We start from the raw sequence: 15,164 nt of genomic DNA on the forward strand, positions 1-15,164 counted from the left end.
ACTTCCCCCAGAGATTCACTACACTGAAACTTCCCTCAGAGATTCACTACACTGAAACTTCCCCCAGAGATTCATTACACTGAAACCTCCCCCAGAGATTCGCCGTGGAGAGAGGAGCGAACACTGCAGGAGAGCAAGCAAGCGAAGTCTCCTCTCTCTGACAACCTCCGGTAAGGAGCACAAGGCTGATTTGTTACATTAATCGTTGTGTCGAATTGGAAGCCAATTTTCAGAAAGAGCAAAGAGAGAGGGAAAGAATTTGAATGTGGGAGTAGGGGGAGTTCAACTCATGAGAATCTGGAAAACTCTCCCGTGGGTCTTGCTGGAGGAGGAGGTGCCTCTGTCCTCATTGCCCATCCTGGGGAGGGCTGTCAGTGTGCAGAGTCACCCTGTCCAAGTGGGCTGTTGATTTTGGACTGTCCCATCCTGCAGTTAAGATGATCTCTGTCCTGAATACCCCTCCTGGGAAGGGCTGTCAGGGTGCAGGGACCCTGTGGGAGGTGGCTACTGATTTCGACCAGCTCCAACCTGCAGTTAAAATGACCTCTGTCCTGTCTGTTTCCAGCGGGCGATGAGGTTGTGGCTTTTCAGGAAGAGGTGGAGGAGATCAACCGGAAGGTTAAAACTTTCATGGTGGGAGACTCGAACGAAGATCAGGAGCAGCCTGCGTCACCGAAGAGAAACAGTCAAACAAAGATAAAAGGTGAATTGTCATTCCTTGTGGAATTATGAGGTTTCCTCAATCCACCTTGTAGAATCAGGTTCGCGAGTCTGGCGAGTGAGACGGAAGATACTGACTGCGAATAGGTATATTAATCATTTATGTACGAACAGTAAAAATTCAACCGAGCATCCATGTTCCCCAAGGTACAGAAACCACAAAGCTGAATTCAACAAACATACTTCGCTAAGAGCACGCACAGAGCATACCTCCCCAATGGTCATGTGCCCCACTTACCTTAACCAAAGGAAGAGAGAAAGGATCTCCCACCTGTGCTCTCTATATACCCAGGATATTTGAAACTGGACAGCAGGCAGCTAACCAATGGGAAAAGCAGCTGCAGTTTCCAAACGAACCAATCACGACGGAAGTGAGTTTTGACAATCAGAATAAGCCATGCTCCCCACCGGGGTCACCTCCCCATCACTCAGGCCTCATCCAGCCAAGCCTTTCCTCCACCCGACTTGGTTTTTGTATAAACACCACCCGACATCAAAGCACCTTCGATCACCCCCGCACCGCCCCCCCCCCCCCCCCCCCAACACCAAACCCTGAGATTTATTTTGAGATCTGGGTGTTTCTCTCATATCCAACATTTTATTGCCCTTGACATACACGGAACACTGAAGAAACACAGCAAGTCAAGTCAGGCAGCGTCTATGGAGGGAAATGGACAGTCAGCAGTTTCAGCTGACACCCTTCATCGGGAATACCAGAGGGCATGGATCGAAAGGAATAAGATTCACCTTTATTTGTCACTTGTATATCGAAACATTGAAACAGACTGTGAAATGTGTTGTTTGCATCAGTGACCAGCACAAGCCCAGGGTGTACTCAGGGCTGTCTGCAAGTGTCACCACGCTCCCAGCACTAACACTGCATGCTCACAACGTACTTACTGCCCATTACATTGTTGGCGTTTAGGGCAGCAGTGAAGATCCTCCATCTCTGGCGGTGTTCAGGGCTTCCTTCATCCTGTCCGTGGCTTCCTCTCTGTCAGTCATGCAAGTCCCAGGTGGAGACTCAGGAATACCGTCACACTCAGATGTAGAAGGTTTCTTCATGGCTGTTTCCGTAAAATATTGTTTGACCAGTCAGGGTTGTTAGCCCTGAGCTGAACCCCTGAGCCTGGAGGACCAGTGGGCCACTCTTAGTCTGGCCTTTACCCTTTGACCTGTGTGACATGGGTGACCCTACCTGACTCCAGCCATCACAGCTCTCCAGGTCATTGAGGCACTCAAACCTCCAATCCCAATGACAAGGTTCTGGTCCTCTTGGAGGTTACGAACTCTCATCCCTACGTTTTTGGAATGTGGGAGGAAACCAGTCATGGACAGTCATGGGGGAGAACATGCAAACTCCTCACAGACAGCAGCAGTCGCTGGTGTTTTTAACATTGTGCTAACTGCCTTTGGATGGTTCTGGGGTCATGTGTGGGACATACCAAGGGCCAGATTTCCTTTCCAGAGGGACTGTAGTAAGTGAGGTGGGGGCTTTATCATTACTAATGCCTAACTTTATTAAAATTCCAGACTTTGGTGAGATTTGAACTTAGGTCACTGAACTGCCCTGGCCTCGGGGGGGGGACTAGTCCAACACTAAACTACTGCACCAGTTTCGTGCCTTGTCCTCTGTTTGGCTGCCTTTCCCCCACCTCCAAAGCTCTTTCCGTTCCTGGTAAAGATCGGGTCACTCCGCTTTTCACGCTTTCCAAATGATCACAGTTCGCACCCCACCCTTCAGGTTAAAAGTCAATCACAACTCCTATCAAACCCCGGAGTAAACCCCCGCAGGATATTGGCTTTGTGTATTTTTAATCTGTCATAGCCTTTTAAAAAATTTGTCACTTATACATCGAAACATAAGACCATAGGCATAGGAGCAGAATTAGGCCATTTGGCCCATCGAGTCTGCTCCACCATTCAATTATGGCTGATCCTTTTTTCCCCTCCTCAACCCCATTCCCCGGCCTTCTCCCAGTAACCTCTTTTGCCATGTCCAATAATCTCTGTGTTAAATATACCCAACGACCCGGCCTCCACAGGTGAATTCCACAAATTCACCGCCCTCTGGCGAAGGAAATTTCTCCATATCTTTGTTTTAAATAGATGCCACTCTATCCTGAGGCTCTGCCCTCTTGTCCTAGACTCCCTCACCATGAGAAACATCCTTTCCATATCTACTCTGTCTAGGCCTTTCAACATTTGATAGGTTTCAGTGAGATCCCCCCTCAGCCTTCTAAATTCCAGTGAGCACAGACCAGAGCCATCAAACGTCCCTCGTATGATTACCCTTTCAGTCTCGGAATTATCCTTGTGAACCTCCTCTGGGCCCTCTCCAATGCCAGCACATCTTTTCTTAAATGAAGGGTGCAAAACTGTTCACAATACTCAAGGTGAGGCCTCACACGTGAAATGCATTGTTGGCGTCAAATCAAATCAGCGAGGATAGTGCTGGGTAGCCCGCAAGTGTTCCACGCTTCTGGTGCCAAAATAGCATGCCCACAAATTACTAGGCCTAACCTTTATGTCTTTGGAATGTGGGAGGAAAGCGGAGCACCAGTGTTTTCACTCGAGCACTGACCAGCCACCTGAATCCCAAATTGACACAAAGGAGTTCTGGACTAAGCTTGAGCTGGAGGCTTGTGGGACCAGGAGGTGGAGACCTCAGTGTTGAAATCACCAGGCCTCAAATGGGAAATGAGAGACATGCCAAAACTCCCCAGTGCAAAGCAGCAGTGTTGTAATACTGAACTGACAGCCCTGTTCTCCCTTTCAGCTCTGTCCCAGAAGAAGCTCATCGATGAGGACGATCCAGAAGAGGAGGAGGAAGATGAAGATGAGGAAGATGAAGACGAGGAGGATGAGGGCGAAGAGGAGGATGAGGAGGAGGAGAGGGAAGAGGGGGAAAGCATCTCTCCACAGACCAACACTGGCAAGCAACCAGACCCTGTCCCTGCTAAAATTTCCTGCGATGTGAGCCATGGGTTTTTAATCTCTTTCCTGTCTTCTTTTCTTTCCACCTCCCCTTTCCGGTTCATATTGGGGCTCTGTGAGTAGATGGTAGGAGACAATGTCAACCTGGGAATCGGTGAATTTGCTTTCCAGAGGCATGGGATGGGACAGGAGGTTGCTAGAAGGCAGGCTGGCCAAGGATAGGTAGAAAGGTGGGGGCAGGTAGAAGAGGAGCATTCCAACCCCACCCCCCACCATCCCAGAGAGAGAGCATGAACACCTGAACACTGGCCAGGAGCAGGATGTCTGAGATCTTGCCCAACCTGATCTCGACCAAGGGGCTTGTGACATTTGTTACCAATGTACAGACGAACAAAGAGTGCAGGGAGAAGGGATAACTGGAAGACCACAGTCTATGTGGATTGGTAATAATATCTCCTCCTCGCTGACGATCAACAATGGTGCACCTCAGGGATGAGTGCTTAGCCCACTGCTCTACTCTCTCTACACACATGACTGTGTGGCTAGGCACAGGCCAAATGCCATCTATAAGTTTGCTGATGATACAACTATTGTTGGTAGAATCTTAGCTGGAGACGAGAGGGCATACAGGAGCAAGACAAACCAGCTGGTTGAGTGGTGTCGCAGCAAAAATCTTGCACTCAACATCAGTAAGACTAAAGAGCTGATTGTGGACTTCAGAGAGGCTAGGACGAGGGAACATGAACCAATCCTCACAGAGGGATCGGAAGTGGAGAGAGTGAGCAGTTTCAAGTTCCTGGGTGTCAAGATCTCTAAGGATTTAACCTGGTCCCAACATGTTGATGCAGCTATAAAGAAGGCAAGGCAGTAGTTATATTTCATTAGGAGTTTGAGGAGATTTGGTTTGTCACTCAAAACACTCAAAAACTTCTACAGATGTGCTGCAGAGAGCATTCTGACTGGCTGCATCACCGTCTGGTATGGGATTGAAGTAAGCTGCAGAAAGTTGTAAAATTAGTCAGCTCCATCATGGGCATGGTATCCAAAACATCTTCAGGTGCCTCAGAAAGGCAGCGTCCACTATTAAGGACCTCCAGCACCCACAGCATGCCCTTTTCTCACTGTTACCACCAGGTAGGAGGTACAGAAGCCTGAAGGCACACACTCAGCGATTCAGGAACAGCTTCTTCCCCTCTGCCATCCGATTCCTAAATGGACATTGAACCCGTGAACACTACCTCACATTTTTTATTATTTCTGTTTTTGTACTATTTTTAATTTAACTATTTAATATACATACATACATATATATATACACACACACACACTCACACACACACACTCACACACACACACACACTCACACACACACACACACACTCACACACACACACACACACACACACACACACACACACACACACACACACACACACAGACACACACACACACACACACACACTTATTGTAATTGGTTTACTTTTTTTTCTATATTATTATGTATTGCATTGTACTGCAGCTGCTAAGTTAACAAATTTCATGATATGTGCCGGTGATATTAAACCTGATTCTGATTCTGGTAGTTTATGTTGTCATGAGAGATCAGCGTGATAGCTGGTGCTGAGAGTCCCGAAAGCTGTTATTACCTGCCTAGTGCTGGGGTTAAGGACATCGCCTTGAGATTGGAGTGAAAGAAGGGAAGATCCGAAATGGTCCAAATCAAAGTGGATGGAGCTGGAGAGAGATCAAGATAAATAACAGTCGGGCAGGAGATGTTCATGGGAAATTGACTCCAAAGATGGGGGCGATGGAGTTATTCAGTTGGAGAGACTCCACAGGGACCAGTGTGTTGGCAAATTGCATACTGTTCTGGGCACCCCATTATAGGAAGACGTTGAGCCTTTGGAAAGGATGCAGAAGAAGTTTACCACGATACCGCTTGGATTAGAAGGGATGTGCTAAAAATGAGAAATTAGACAAAGTTGGGTTTTCTCTGGAGGCTGAGGGGAGATCTGACAGAGGTTTATAAGATTATGAGAGGCATAGAGAGAGTAGACAGACCGTATCTTTTTCCCAGGGTTGAAATATCTAATGCCAGATATCATGGATTTAAAGTGAGAGGAGGTAATTTCAAAGGAGATGTGAGGGGCAAGTTTTTTTACACAGAGTAGAAGGGGTCTGGAATGTGCTGTCTGGGGTGGTGGTAGAGGCAAAAAGATTAGAGACTTAAGAAACATTTAAATATACATACAAGTGAAAGGAAAATGGAAGGATGTTGACATTGTGTAGGCACATGGGATTAGTCTAGTTGGCCATTTGATCACTAATTTAATTGGTTCAGCACAATGTTGTGGGCCGAAGGGCCTGTTCCTGTGCTGTACTGTTCTATGTTCTAAATTACAAACGTACAGAGGTGCAGGAAGGCTTCAGGTGAGGGCAAATTAATGTGTGTATTTAAATAACAAAAGCAGAATAAAGTCATATAGGTTGTCTCAGACTACAGGGGTGGCACGGTAGCATAGTGGCTAGCACAGCGCTTTACAGTACCGGCGACCGCGGTTCAATTCCCGCCACTGCCTGTAAGGAGTTTATACATTTCCCCTGTGACCGCCTAAGTTTCCTCCGGGTGCTCTGGTTTCCTCCCACAGTCCAAATCTGTACTGGTTGGTAGGTTAATTAGTTATTGTAAATTGTCCCCTGATTAGGATCGGTTAAATTAATGGCTGCTGGGTGGTGTGGCCGGAAGGGCCGATTCAGAGTCAGAATCAGGTTTATTATCACTGGCATGTGTCATGAAATCTGTTAAATTAGCAGCAGCAGTTCAATGCAATACATAATATAGAAGAAGAAGAAAAAAATAATAATAAAATAATAATCATAATAAATAAATCAAGTACATTACACGTATATTAAATAGATTTAAAAAATCGTGCAAAAAACAGAAATCACATATATTTAAAAAGTTAGGTAGTGTTCACGGGTTCAATGTCCATTTGGGAATTGGATGGCAGAGGGGAAGAAGCTGTTCCTGAATCGCTGAGTGTGTGACTTCAGGCTTCTGTACCTCCTACCTGATGGTAACAGTGAGAAAAGGGCATGCCCTGGGTGCTGGGGGTCCTTAATAATGGACGCTGCCTTTCTGAGACACCGCTCCCTGAAGATGTCCTGGGTACTGTGTAGGCTAGTACCCAAGATGGAGCCGACTAAATTTATAGCCCTCTGTGGCTTCTTTCGGTTATGTGCTATACCTCAGTAAAATTTTTAATAAAAATAAACCAATCCAAGAAAGGAAGTGGGCGGGGAAGGTGAAGAATATGACTTTAACATCTTGAGGTTGTGAAAGCTGCGTATGCGTCAGTGTTGTAATTATTCTTCACTCAGGAGAAGTCTTTCATTCATTAATTTTGCTCGAACTCTGCCCGGTCACTGCATCAATGGCACCTTGTCTTTTTATCCAGGAGGTCTCCAAAGCAGAGAGCGTCCCGGTTAAAGTGGGTAATCTGGAAGATTTTGCGTTCAAACCTGCACCCCAGGGAACTGTGGTGAAATGTCGGATCACGCGGGACAAAAAGGGAATGGATAAGGGAATATTCCCAACCTACTACCTCCACATGGAGAGGGACGACGGGAAAAAGGTACTGGTTAAAGCACTCACTCTGATGGAATGGGTAGAAATGCAGGCGGATTGCGTTTGACCAGATTCCCAGTCCTGGAGGCTTTCTGCACTTGCGATGACCCAGCTGCATCCCCTGAGCAGGGGGGTTCCTTCTGGGGCCGGCTGGGGGCCAAAACCTGGCAATCAGAGTGAGCCCAGCAAGGTGGATTTCCTGAAATGTGACTCTTTCCCCTCGGATGTCCTCTTCATTGTCTAAATTATCATGCGTCACCTGTGATCTCTGTATGGGAGGGTTTGCACCTCCTCCTGCTCTCAAGCCGTCGGACAACGAGTTGGCAACATGTTCCGCCTGGTCTATGAGCGCTGTCAATTCTGTGGAGTGACCTGGCGGAAGCCACTAAACTCAGAGTGAAGTGAGAGAGTGAGGGAGAGAGAGAGCCTCAGAGTGAGAGTGTGTGAGTGAGAGAGAGAGAGGGGGGGCAGAGTGAGAGTGAGAGAGACTCAGAGAGACAGTGAGTGAGAGACAGAGAGAGAGAGAGAGAGGGGGGGAGAGAGACTCAGAGAGACAGAGAGAGAGACTTAGTGAGAGAGAGACTTAGAGTGAGAGTGTGTGAGAGAGAGACAGAGTGAGAGTGAGAGAGTGTGAGAGAGAGAGACTCAGAGAGAGTGAGTGAGAGTGAGAGAGAGAGAGAGACTCAGAGAGAGAGAGAGAGAGAGGGGGGGCAGAGTGAGAGTGAGAGAGACTCAGGGAGACAGAGAGACAGAGTGAGAGTGAGAGAGAGAGACTCAGAGAGAGTGAGTGAGAGTGAGAGAGAGACTCAGAGAGACAGAGTGTGTGAGAGAGAGAGTGAGTGAGAGAGAGAGAGAGTGAGACTCAGAGTGAGAGACAGAGAGAGTAACAGAGATACTGAAAGCCTCAGAGACAGAGTTCACTCACCAGCTCCATGTAATACAGGGGTTCCCAACCTTTTTCATGTCATGGACCCCTTACATTAACTGAAGGGTCCATGGACCCCCTGATGTAATGGAATGGTTTGAGTGATCCTGTGATGGCCCAGCACATAACGGGCATGGCCAATTCCATCTCCCTTTGGAATGCAGCAGTCGGTACAATAACCCAATTCTGGGAAACGTGCACTGGCACCTTGTGACAACAAACACTAAGGGGGGGAAGTCCCCATGGGTTGACTCCCACCGGGTGGGGTCAGTGGTAACAGGGCACCGTGGGGAACGCAGGTGGGCAGTGGACTGGACTCTGTCTGCGGAAGCTGTGAATTCCCCAAACCAGGAGCGGACAATGCCTGTCATGTGATCACTTTCTCAGATTTTCTTGATGGCTGGCCGCAAACGCAAGAAGAGTAAAACGTCCAACTATCTCATCTCCACAGACCCGACGAACCTGTCCCGTGGCGGAGAGAGCTTCATCGGCAAGCTGAGGTGAGCCAGGCCACAACGGTGTAAACATTTCTTTATCCATTCGGCTATACCCCTCCCCACCCCACCCCGCCATTCCCCAACACCAACTCCCTGGGGGAGGGATAGCATCCTCAGATGGGGAAGCCACATCACTATCACGACAATACCGTAGGCTGACTCCTCTGTGGTCATCTCCTGCCGCCCCGCAGCATCTCTCAGCATCTGAGATGCTCCGTCAGAAGTGTGCTGGAATTCTGTCTGCTCGCCTGGATGAGAGTAATGAACCAAAGAGAGTCACTTCCAAGGACTCTTCATCTCAGGTTCTCGTTATTTATTGCTACTTATTTATACTTGCGTCTGCACAGCTTGTTATCCTGTTTATTGTCACTCTTCTATAGATTTGTTGAGTATGCCCACAAGAAAATAAATCTCAGCGTTGTATATGGTAATATGCAAATTTACTCTCACTCTTTGATAATAAAATTTACTTTGAACTTTTGAGTAATGCTAAAAGCAGTGAAGAACTTAAAACGTAGAAGGGTAAAGGTCAGCACAGGCCCTTGGCCCATGACCTTTGAACCCTTCCCTTCTGCATAGTCCTCCATTTTTCTTTCATCTATGTGCCTATCCAAGAGTCTCTTTAATGTCTCTAGTATAGCAGCGTATTCCACTCGCCCACATAGTTTCTATGCAAAAAAAGAAACTACCTCTGACATACCCCCTGCGCTTTCCTACACTCACCTTAAAATGATGCCCTCTCATGTTATTGTGTGTAGTTCTGGTCGTGTCATCACAGGAAGGATGAGGCGGCTTTGGAGAGGGTGCGGGAGGAGTTTGCCTGGATTAGAGGCCGCGAGCTAGGAGGCGAGGTTGCACAAACTTGAGCCATTTCCTCTGGAGAGTCAGAGGCTGAGGGGAGACCTGATGGGTTCAGAGGCGTGGAGAAAGGTTGGAATGTCAAATACCAGAGGTCATGCACCACACGTAAAATGCTTATGCAGGGTCTCGGCTCGAAACGGCATCTGTTTATTCTCTCCATCAATGCTGCCTGACCTGCTGAGTTCCTTCAGCATTTTGTGTGCTCAGCAACGTCCAGGATACAGGAGCCTTTATGTTATATTTTAGATTTATGTTTACAATGTGTGAGATTTTTGTATCTGCACTTTTTTTCCACAGTGGCTGCACAGCATTCCACTTACAGGATACACTATAGCAGGGTCTTCCCTCTTTCCTTTCCTCCCTCCCTCTTTCCTTCCCTCCCTCCCTCTTTCCTTCCTCCCTCCCTCCTTCCCTACCTCCATCCTTCCCTCCCTCTTTCCCTCTTCCCTTCCTTCCCTCCTCCCTCCCTCCTTCCCCTCCTTCCTTCCTCCCTCCTTCCCTTCCTTCCCTACCTCCATCCTTCCCTCTTTCCCTCTTCCCTTCCTTCCCTCTCTCCTTCCTTCCCTCCTTCCTCCCTCTTTCCCTCCTTCCAAGCCCTCAGGTCAGACAGCGCCGTTGAGGTGAATTCCAGACACTCAGGTCAGACAGCGCTGTTGAGGTGAATTCCAGACACTCAGGTCAGACAGCGCTGTTGAGGTGAATTCCAGACACTCGGGTCAGACAGCGCTGTTGAGGTGAATTCCAGACACTCAGGTCAGACAGTGCTGTTGAGGTGAATTCCAGACACTCGGGTCAGACAGCGCTGTTGAGGTGAATTCCAGACACTCAGGTCAGACAGCGCTGTTGAGGTGAATTCCAGACACTCGGGTCAGACAGCGCTGTTGAGGTGAATTCCAGACACTCGGGTCAGACAGCACTGTTGAGGTGAATTCCAGACACTCAGGTTAGACAGCGCCGTTGAGGTGAATTCCAGACACTCGGGTCAGACAGCGCCGTTGAGGTGAATTCCAGACACTCGGGTCAGACAGCGCCGTTGAGGTGAATTCCAGACACTCGGGTCAGACAGCGCTGTTGAGGTGAATTCCAGACACTCGGGTCAGACAGCGCTGTTGAGATGAATTCCAGACACTCAGGTCAGGCAGCGCTGTTGAGGTGAATTCCAGACACTTGGATCAGACAACGCCGTTGAGGTGAATTCCAGACACTCGGATCAGACAACGCCGTTGAGGTGAATTCCAGACACTCAGGTCAGACAGCAGGTTGGACAGCATCACTGAGGAGAGGAACGTTTCAGGTTGATGGCCTTGCATCAGAATCAGGATCATTTGGAACCGAGATTTACTGAAAGGGAGAGCAGGAAGCTTCCAAGAGGACCTCAACCTCATCATTGGGTTTGGAGGCTTGTGTGCCTCAATGACCCCGAGAGCTATGTTGGCTGGAGTCAGGGCTTTGTGCTTTGGCTCTTGGTCACCCATGCCAAACAGGTCAAAGGGTAGAGGTCAGACTAAGAGTGGTCCACCGGTCCTCCAGGTTCGGGGGTTCAGCTCAGGGATAACCACCCTGATTGGTCAACAGACAATTGTTACGGAAACAGCAATGAAGACTTCTTCTACATCTGAGTGTGACGGTATTCCTGAGTCTCCACCCAGGACTTGTGTGACTGAGGACCGGGAGGAAAGCTACTGACACGATGAAGGAAGTCCTGAACACCGCCAGAGATGGAGGACCTTCATTGCTGCCCTAAATGTTATCGCCATGATTGGGGTGGGGGTGGTGGGGAGGGGAGGAGGAGGGGCATCAGAGTGAGGAGAGGTAAGAGGGGAGCCAGAATAGGGAATGGAAAAAGAGAGAAAGGGAAGGGGGAAGAAACTATGAGTCAGACAGTCATGAGTGGAGAGTTGGACAGAACATTTCATTTGAAGATTGTGGGGTAGAGATATCAGGAAGTGCTGAAGAAATTGGAAGTCGTCAATAGGAGTTGGTTTTGGGGGGGATAGGAGTTGTATGGAGGAAGGTGAATGGCAGGCTTCTGGTGAACAGGAGAATAATGGGTTGTTGTGGCTTATTTTCCAGTGATGGATTCAGGATATACTGCAAATATAAAATGGAAAGAAGAGTTTAAGGTATTGCTGGGTTTTGAATGTGGACGGGTTTCTGATATCAGTCTGATTAGATTAACTAAAGTCAGTGTATAAAGTGCATGATTTTATAAGAACGGATTCATTGATTGTTGATAAACTAAAATTTGTCACTTCCGTGGCAGATGTGGTAAACTGTACAGCGCAAACTAAAAGTAGGACAGAAAAATTAAAATTATATCAAAAGCTGCAGGGAAAAAATCTAGAAATAAAAGATTTAACTCTAGAAGTTGTTAATGATGCTTTAAAGGAGGGGTAAATAATATTCAGACTTCAAAGAAGGGATGTTAATTTTTTTCTGTTTTTTACAATGGAATGCTAGAAGTTTGTTTACTGATGTTCAGAGAAGGATTGTTAATGTATTTTCTCTTTTCTTGTTGTTTTAACGTCCTACAATGGAATGCTAGAAGTTTGTTAGCTGATAGTCAGGGGATTTGAATGCTCGTTGTACAATGTGAGGTTGTAGTGACACGGATGTGAAAGGGATGGGTGGAGGAAAACTTTCCGGAAGAAAAAAATATTTGATGTTTGAACGATGCTCAATAGGTGGCGCTAATGCACCTCTGCCAACCACCATTAAACATTACCAGAAGAAAGAGACGGTATGAAATTACTGGATGTTTCAGGATGGAGGCTACCTGGATGGAATATGAGGTGTTCCTCCTCCAGTCTGTGAGTGGCCTCATCATGCCAAAGCGAAGGCCGTGGACTGACATGTCAGAATGGGAAGTAGAATTAAAATAGGCGGTTACCGGGAAATCCTGCCAGTTGTGGCAGACAGAGTGAAGGATTGATAGGATATGAGTAATCTGTCTCTCAACTGGAGTAGAGTTCCAAGGCTCTCAATCCTCTTGAACGAAATGATGATGTAAAATCTTTGTCTTAAATGGGTAATGCCTTATTTATTTTCAAACAATGGTTTTTGTTCTGTTCTCTCACAAGGTGAAACAGGCTCTCAGCATCTTCCCTGTCCAGGCCCTTCAGGGTCTTAAACATTTCAATAAAATCACTTTTCACTCTTCTAAACTCCAGCAGACACATTATATATATACATGTTGTAGTCTGGGGGAAAAGTACACACTCAGGACAACAAACACTTTTTCGGGTTTTAATTCCTTTATCTGTTTTAGACGTTTAAGTGCCAGAAGAGGGTCTTAAAACAAAACGAATGACTTTACAGTCAGATCCTGCCGTTACAATCTCCGTTTAACCTCTGATCCACACACTTGTGTCTCGACCAATTGCGTATGCAGTATAAAAATACAAAGAAAACCGCACAGAACTAATACTGTACTAATATGGTAGTGGCAATTCCACTTGGCCAGTGAGGAACTTTGCAAGCCACGCTATCCAGCGTCGAGTTCTCTACTCGTGAAAATCTTTCCTCACCAAGCCCAGTATCTCCGGGGGAACTTGATTCCCATGCCCCAACAGCTTCTGAGCCAGAAAACAAAATGGTCTCCCCACTATTCCGCGCGTGCGTAATGACGTTACCATCTCCACTTAAAGGCATAGACAACTATTCTAGCATTACCTGGATGGATGCCTGAGTACGTTTTTTAACGATAATGAATAGCATTCGATGGTCACCCAGTTATATATATATAGCCAGGGTGCCTCAGACATGGAGCGGAGAGCTAGTTTGCAAAACTGGCGGGAGCAAAGGATGTTGGGAATGGTGAGGGTAGAGCGCCGCGGGAGGGGTGTGGGACGGGTGGCAGAGAAGTGCCAGGGAGCAGGGTGGTGCAGGCGCAGACCCACCCAGCCCTGAGACACCAGTCTGCAAGTCCTTGGGTCAGGACGCGAAGGTGAAACCCACGATTGGCGGTCCTGGGTTGAAACCCAGAGGGCGGCAAAGTCCAGATCTGGAGGTTCAATGTCCAAGAGTCCAGGGCCAAGGGCTGGGTGCCTGGTGATAGTGTCCAGTGAAGATGCAGAGGGAGGTGGCCTGTCCTGGGGTTGAGTTCCTGTTTCTATGCGTGAGTGGGTGGGAAAGCGGCTGGTTTCGTCGTCATTGTCTTGTTGCTGCATGTGTCGTTCTGCAGCTATGCTGGCGCCCCAATATGTGACAACGCTTGCGGGCTGCCCACAGCACGTCCTTAGGTGTATTGTTGGTTGTAAACGCAAATGTTTCAATGTACGTGTGATTAAATAAAATCTGAATCGGAACCTGAAATCTCGAGGACTGGGAGTGCCCTGATATAACCGAGTGTGTGCTTCTCCCTGGCACAGGTCGAATGTGTTTGGGACCAAATTCACAGTGTTTGACAATGGTGTGAACCCCGAAAAGACCCCCATGGTGCCAGAGAGCGCCACCATCCGAGAGGAGATAGTGGCCATCTGCTACGTGAGTATAAGCAGTGAAGTATAAGGAGCAAATAATGAGGGTAAAAGCATATCACTCAAATATCGCACATGGGAGACACTGTGGGCATGGGCGGGGGATTAGTGTCACACACAATGTAAGTGAAGCCAAGGTGTAGGAGAGAGGGTGATATAGAGAGGAGAGGAGCGGGAGATGTCAGGAAAGTGGAAGAGAGAAATGAAAAGCAGAAGATATATTCGGTAGATGCTATATTTCAATGTTTAAGAGAAGTTCGGGTAAGTACATGGGCAGTAGGGATATGGAGAGCTATGGTCCTGGTGCAGGTTGATGGGAGTAGGCAGTTTAAATGGTTTCGGCATTGGTTAGATGGGCCAAAGGGCCGGCTTCTGTGCTGAACCTCTCTATAACTCCAAGATACAAGCATAGATTGGTAAAACCCGGTTGACGTGCTGAAAATGGAGAAGGTTCAAAGGGGGTTCACGAAAATGATTCCGGGATTGAATGGCTTGTCATATGAAGAGCGTTCGATGGTTCTGTCGAAGTAAGCGGCGCTGCAGACTGTAACACTGAAACCGTGAGTTGTTGGTCTCCCTCTCGTTGTGGCAGGAGTGATAACTCTCTCTCTCTCGTTAGCCGGAGGCTGTCGAAGTGTTGGGGTGAACTGTGGTTTTTGATGGACTCAAGATCAGGGTCTCTTTGTGCACTTTGCCATTGCTTACATCCGGGGCAGGTAACCAATGGCCTGCGGGGTTTTCTAGCATGCGTTTGAGGCAAAACATAACTAGATGTATTTAAATGGATAATTACCAAATTTCAAGTTTTTTTATGGCATTTATCAGGCCCACCGTCTGCTCATTAATACGCGATCCGGCTCACAGAGGCAAAAAGATTACTGACCCCTGGCTTACATGGTGGAGTGGGGGGGGGGCGCTGATGCTTTTGCTAAGGCAGGTGAGGGAAGGGGAGGGCTGCTATTTGCTGAACCTTGTGCGTGGGAAGGGGGAACAGGGAGATTTGGGGTTCTAACGTTTTTTTCTGTCATTCGTTCTTTTGGGGGTTTTCCCCTGTTTCGTGGATGTCTGTGAAGAGTAAGAATCTCAGGTTGTATATACACATTCTCTTTCTTTTTTAT

General features: G+C 47.6%; 1 protein-coding gene across 4 annotated transcripts in view; it reads left to right on the top strand.

Moving 5' to 3' along the window:
* LOC140719180 (tubby protein-like) overlaps positions 1–15,164 on the top strand; it is a 50,098-nt gene that overhangs the window by 26,050 nt on the left and 8,884 nt on the right. For all 4 annotated transcript variants that reach the window (XM_073033607.1, XM_073033609.1, XM_073033606.1 and 1 more), the window contains 5 exons: positions 566–703; positions 3,500–3,696; positions 7,116–7,292; positions 8,598–8,710; positions 13,939–14,053. In XM_073033607.1, coding sequence (XP_072889708.1) covers positions 566–703; positions 3,500–3,696; positions 7,116–7,292; positions 8,598–8,710; positions 13,939–14,053 — 740 coding nt within the window. The remainder of the gene's footprint in view (positions 1–565; positions 704–3,499; positions 3,697–7,115; positions 7,293–8,597; positions 8,711–13,938; positions 14,054–15,164) is intronic.

Source organism: Hemitrygon akajei, chromosome 31, assembly GCF_048418815.1.
Source record: "Hemitrygon akajei chromosome 31, sHemAka1.3, whole genome shotgun sequence".
Taxonomy (NCBI): Eukaryota; Metazoa; Chordata; class Chondrichthyes; order Myliobatiformes; family Dasyatidae; genus Hemitrygon; species Hemitrygon akajei.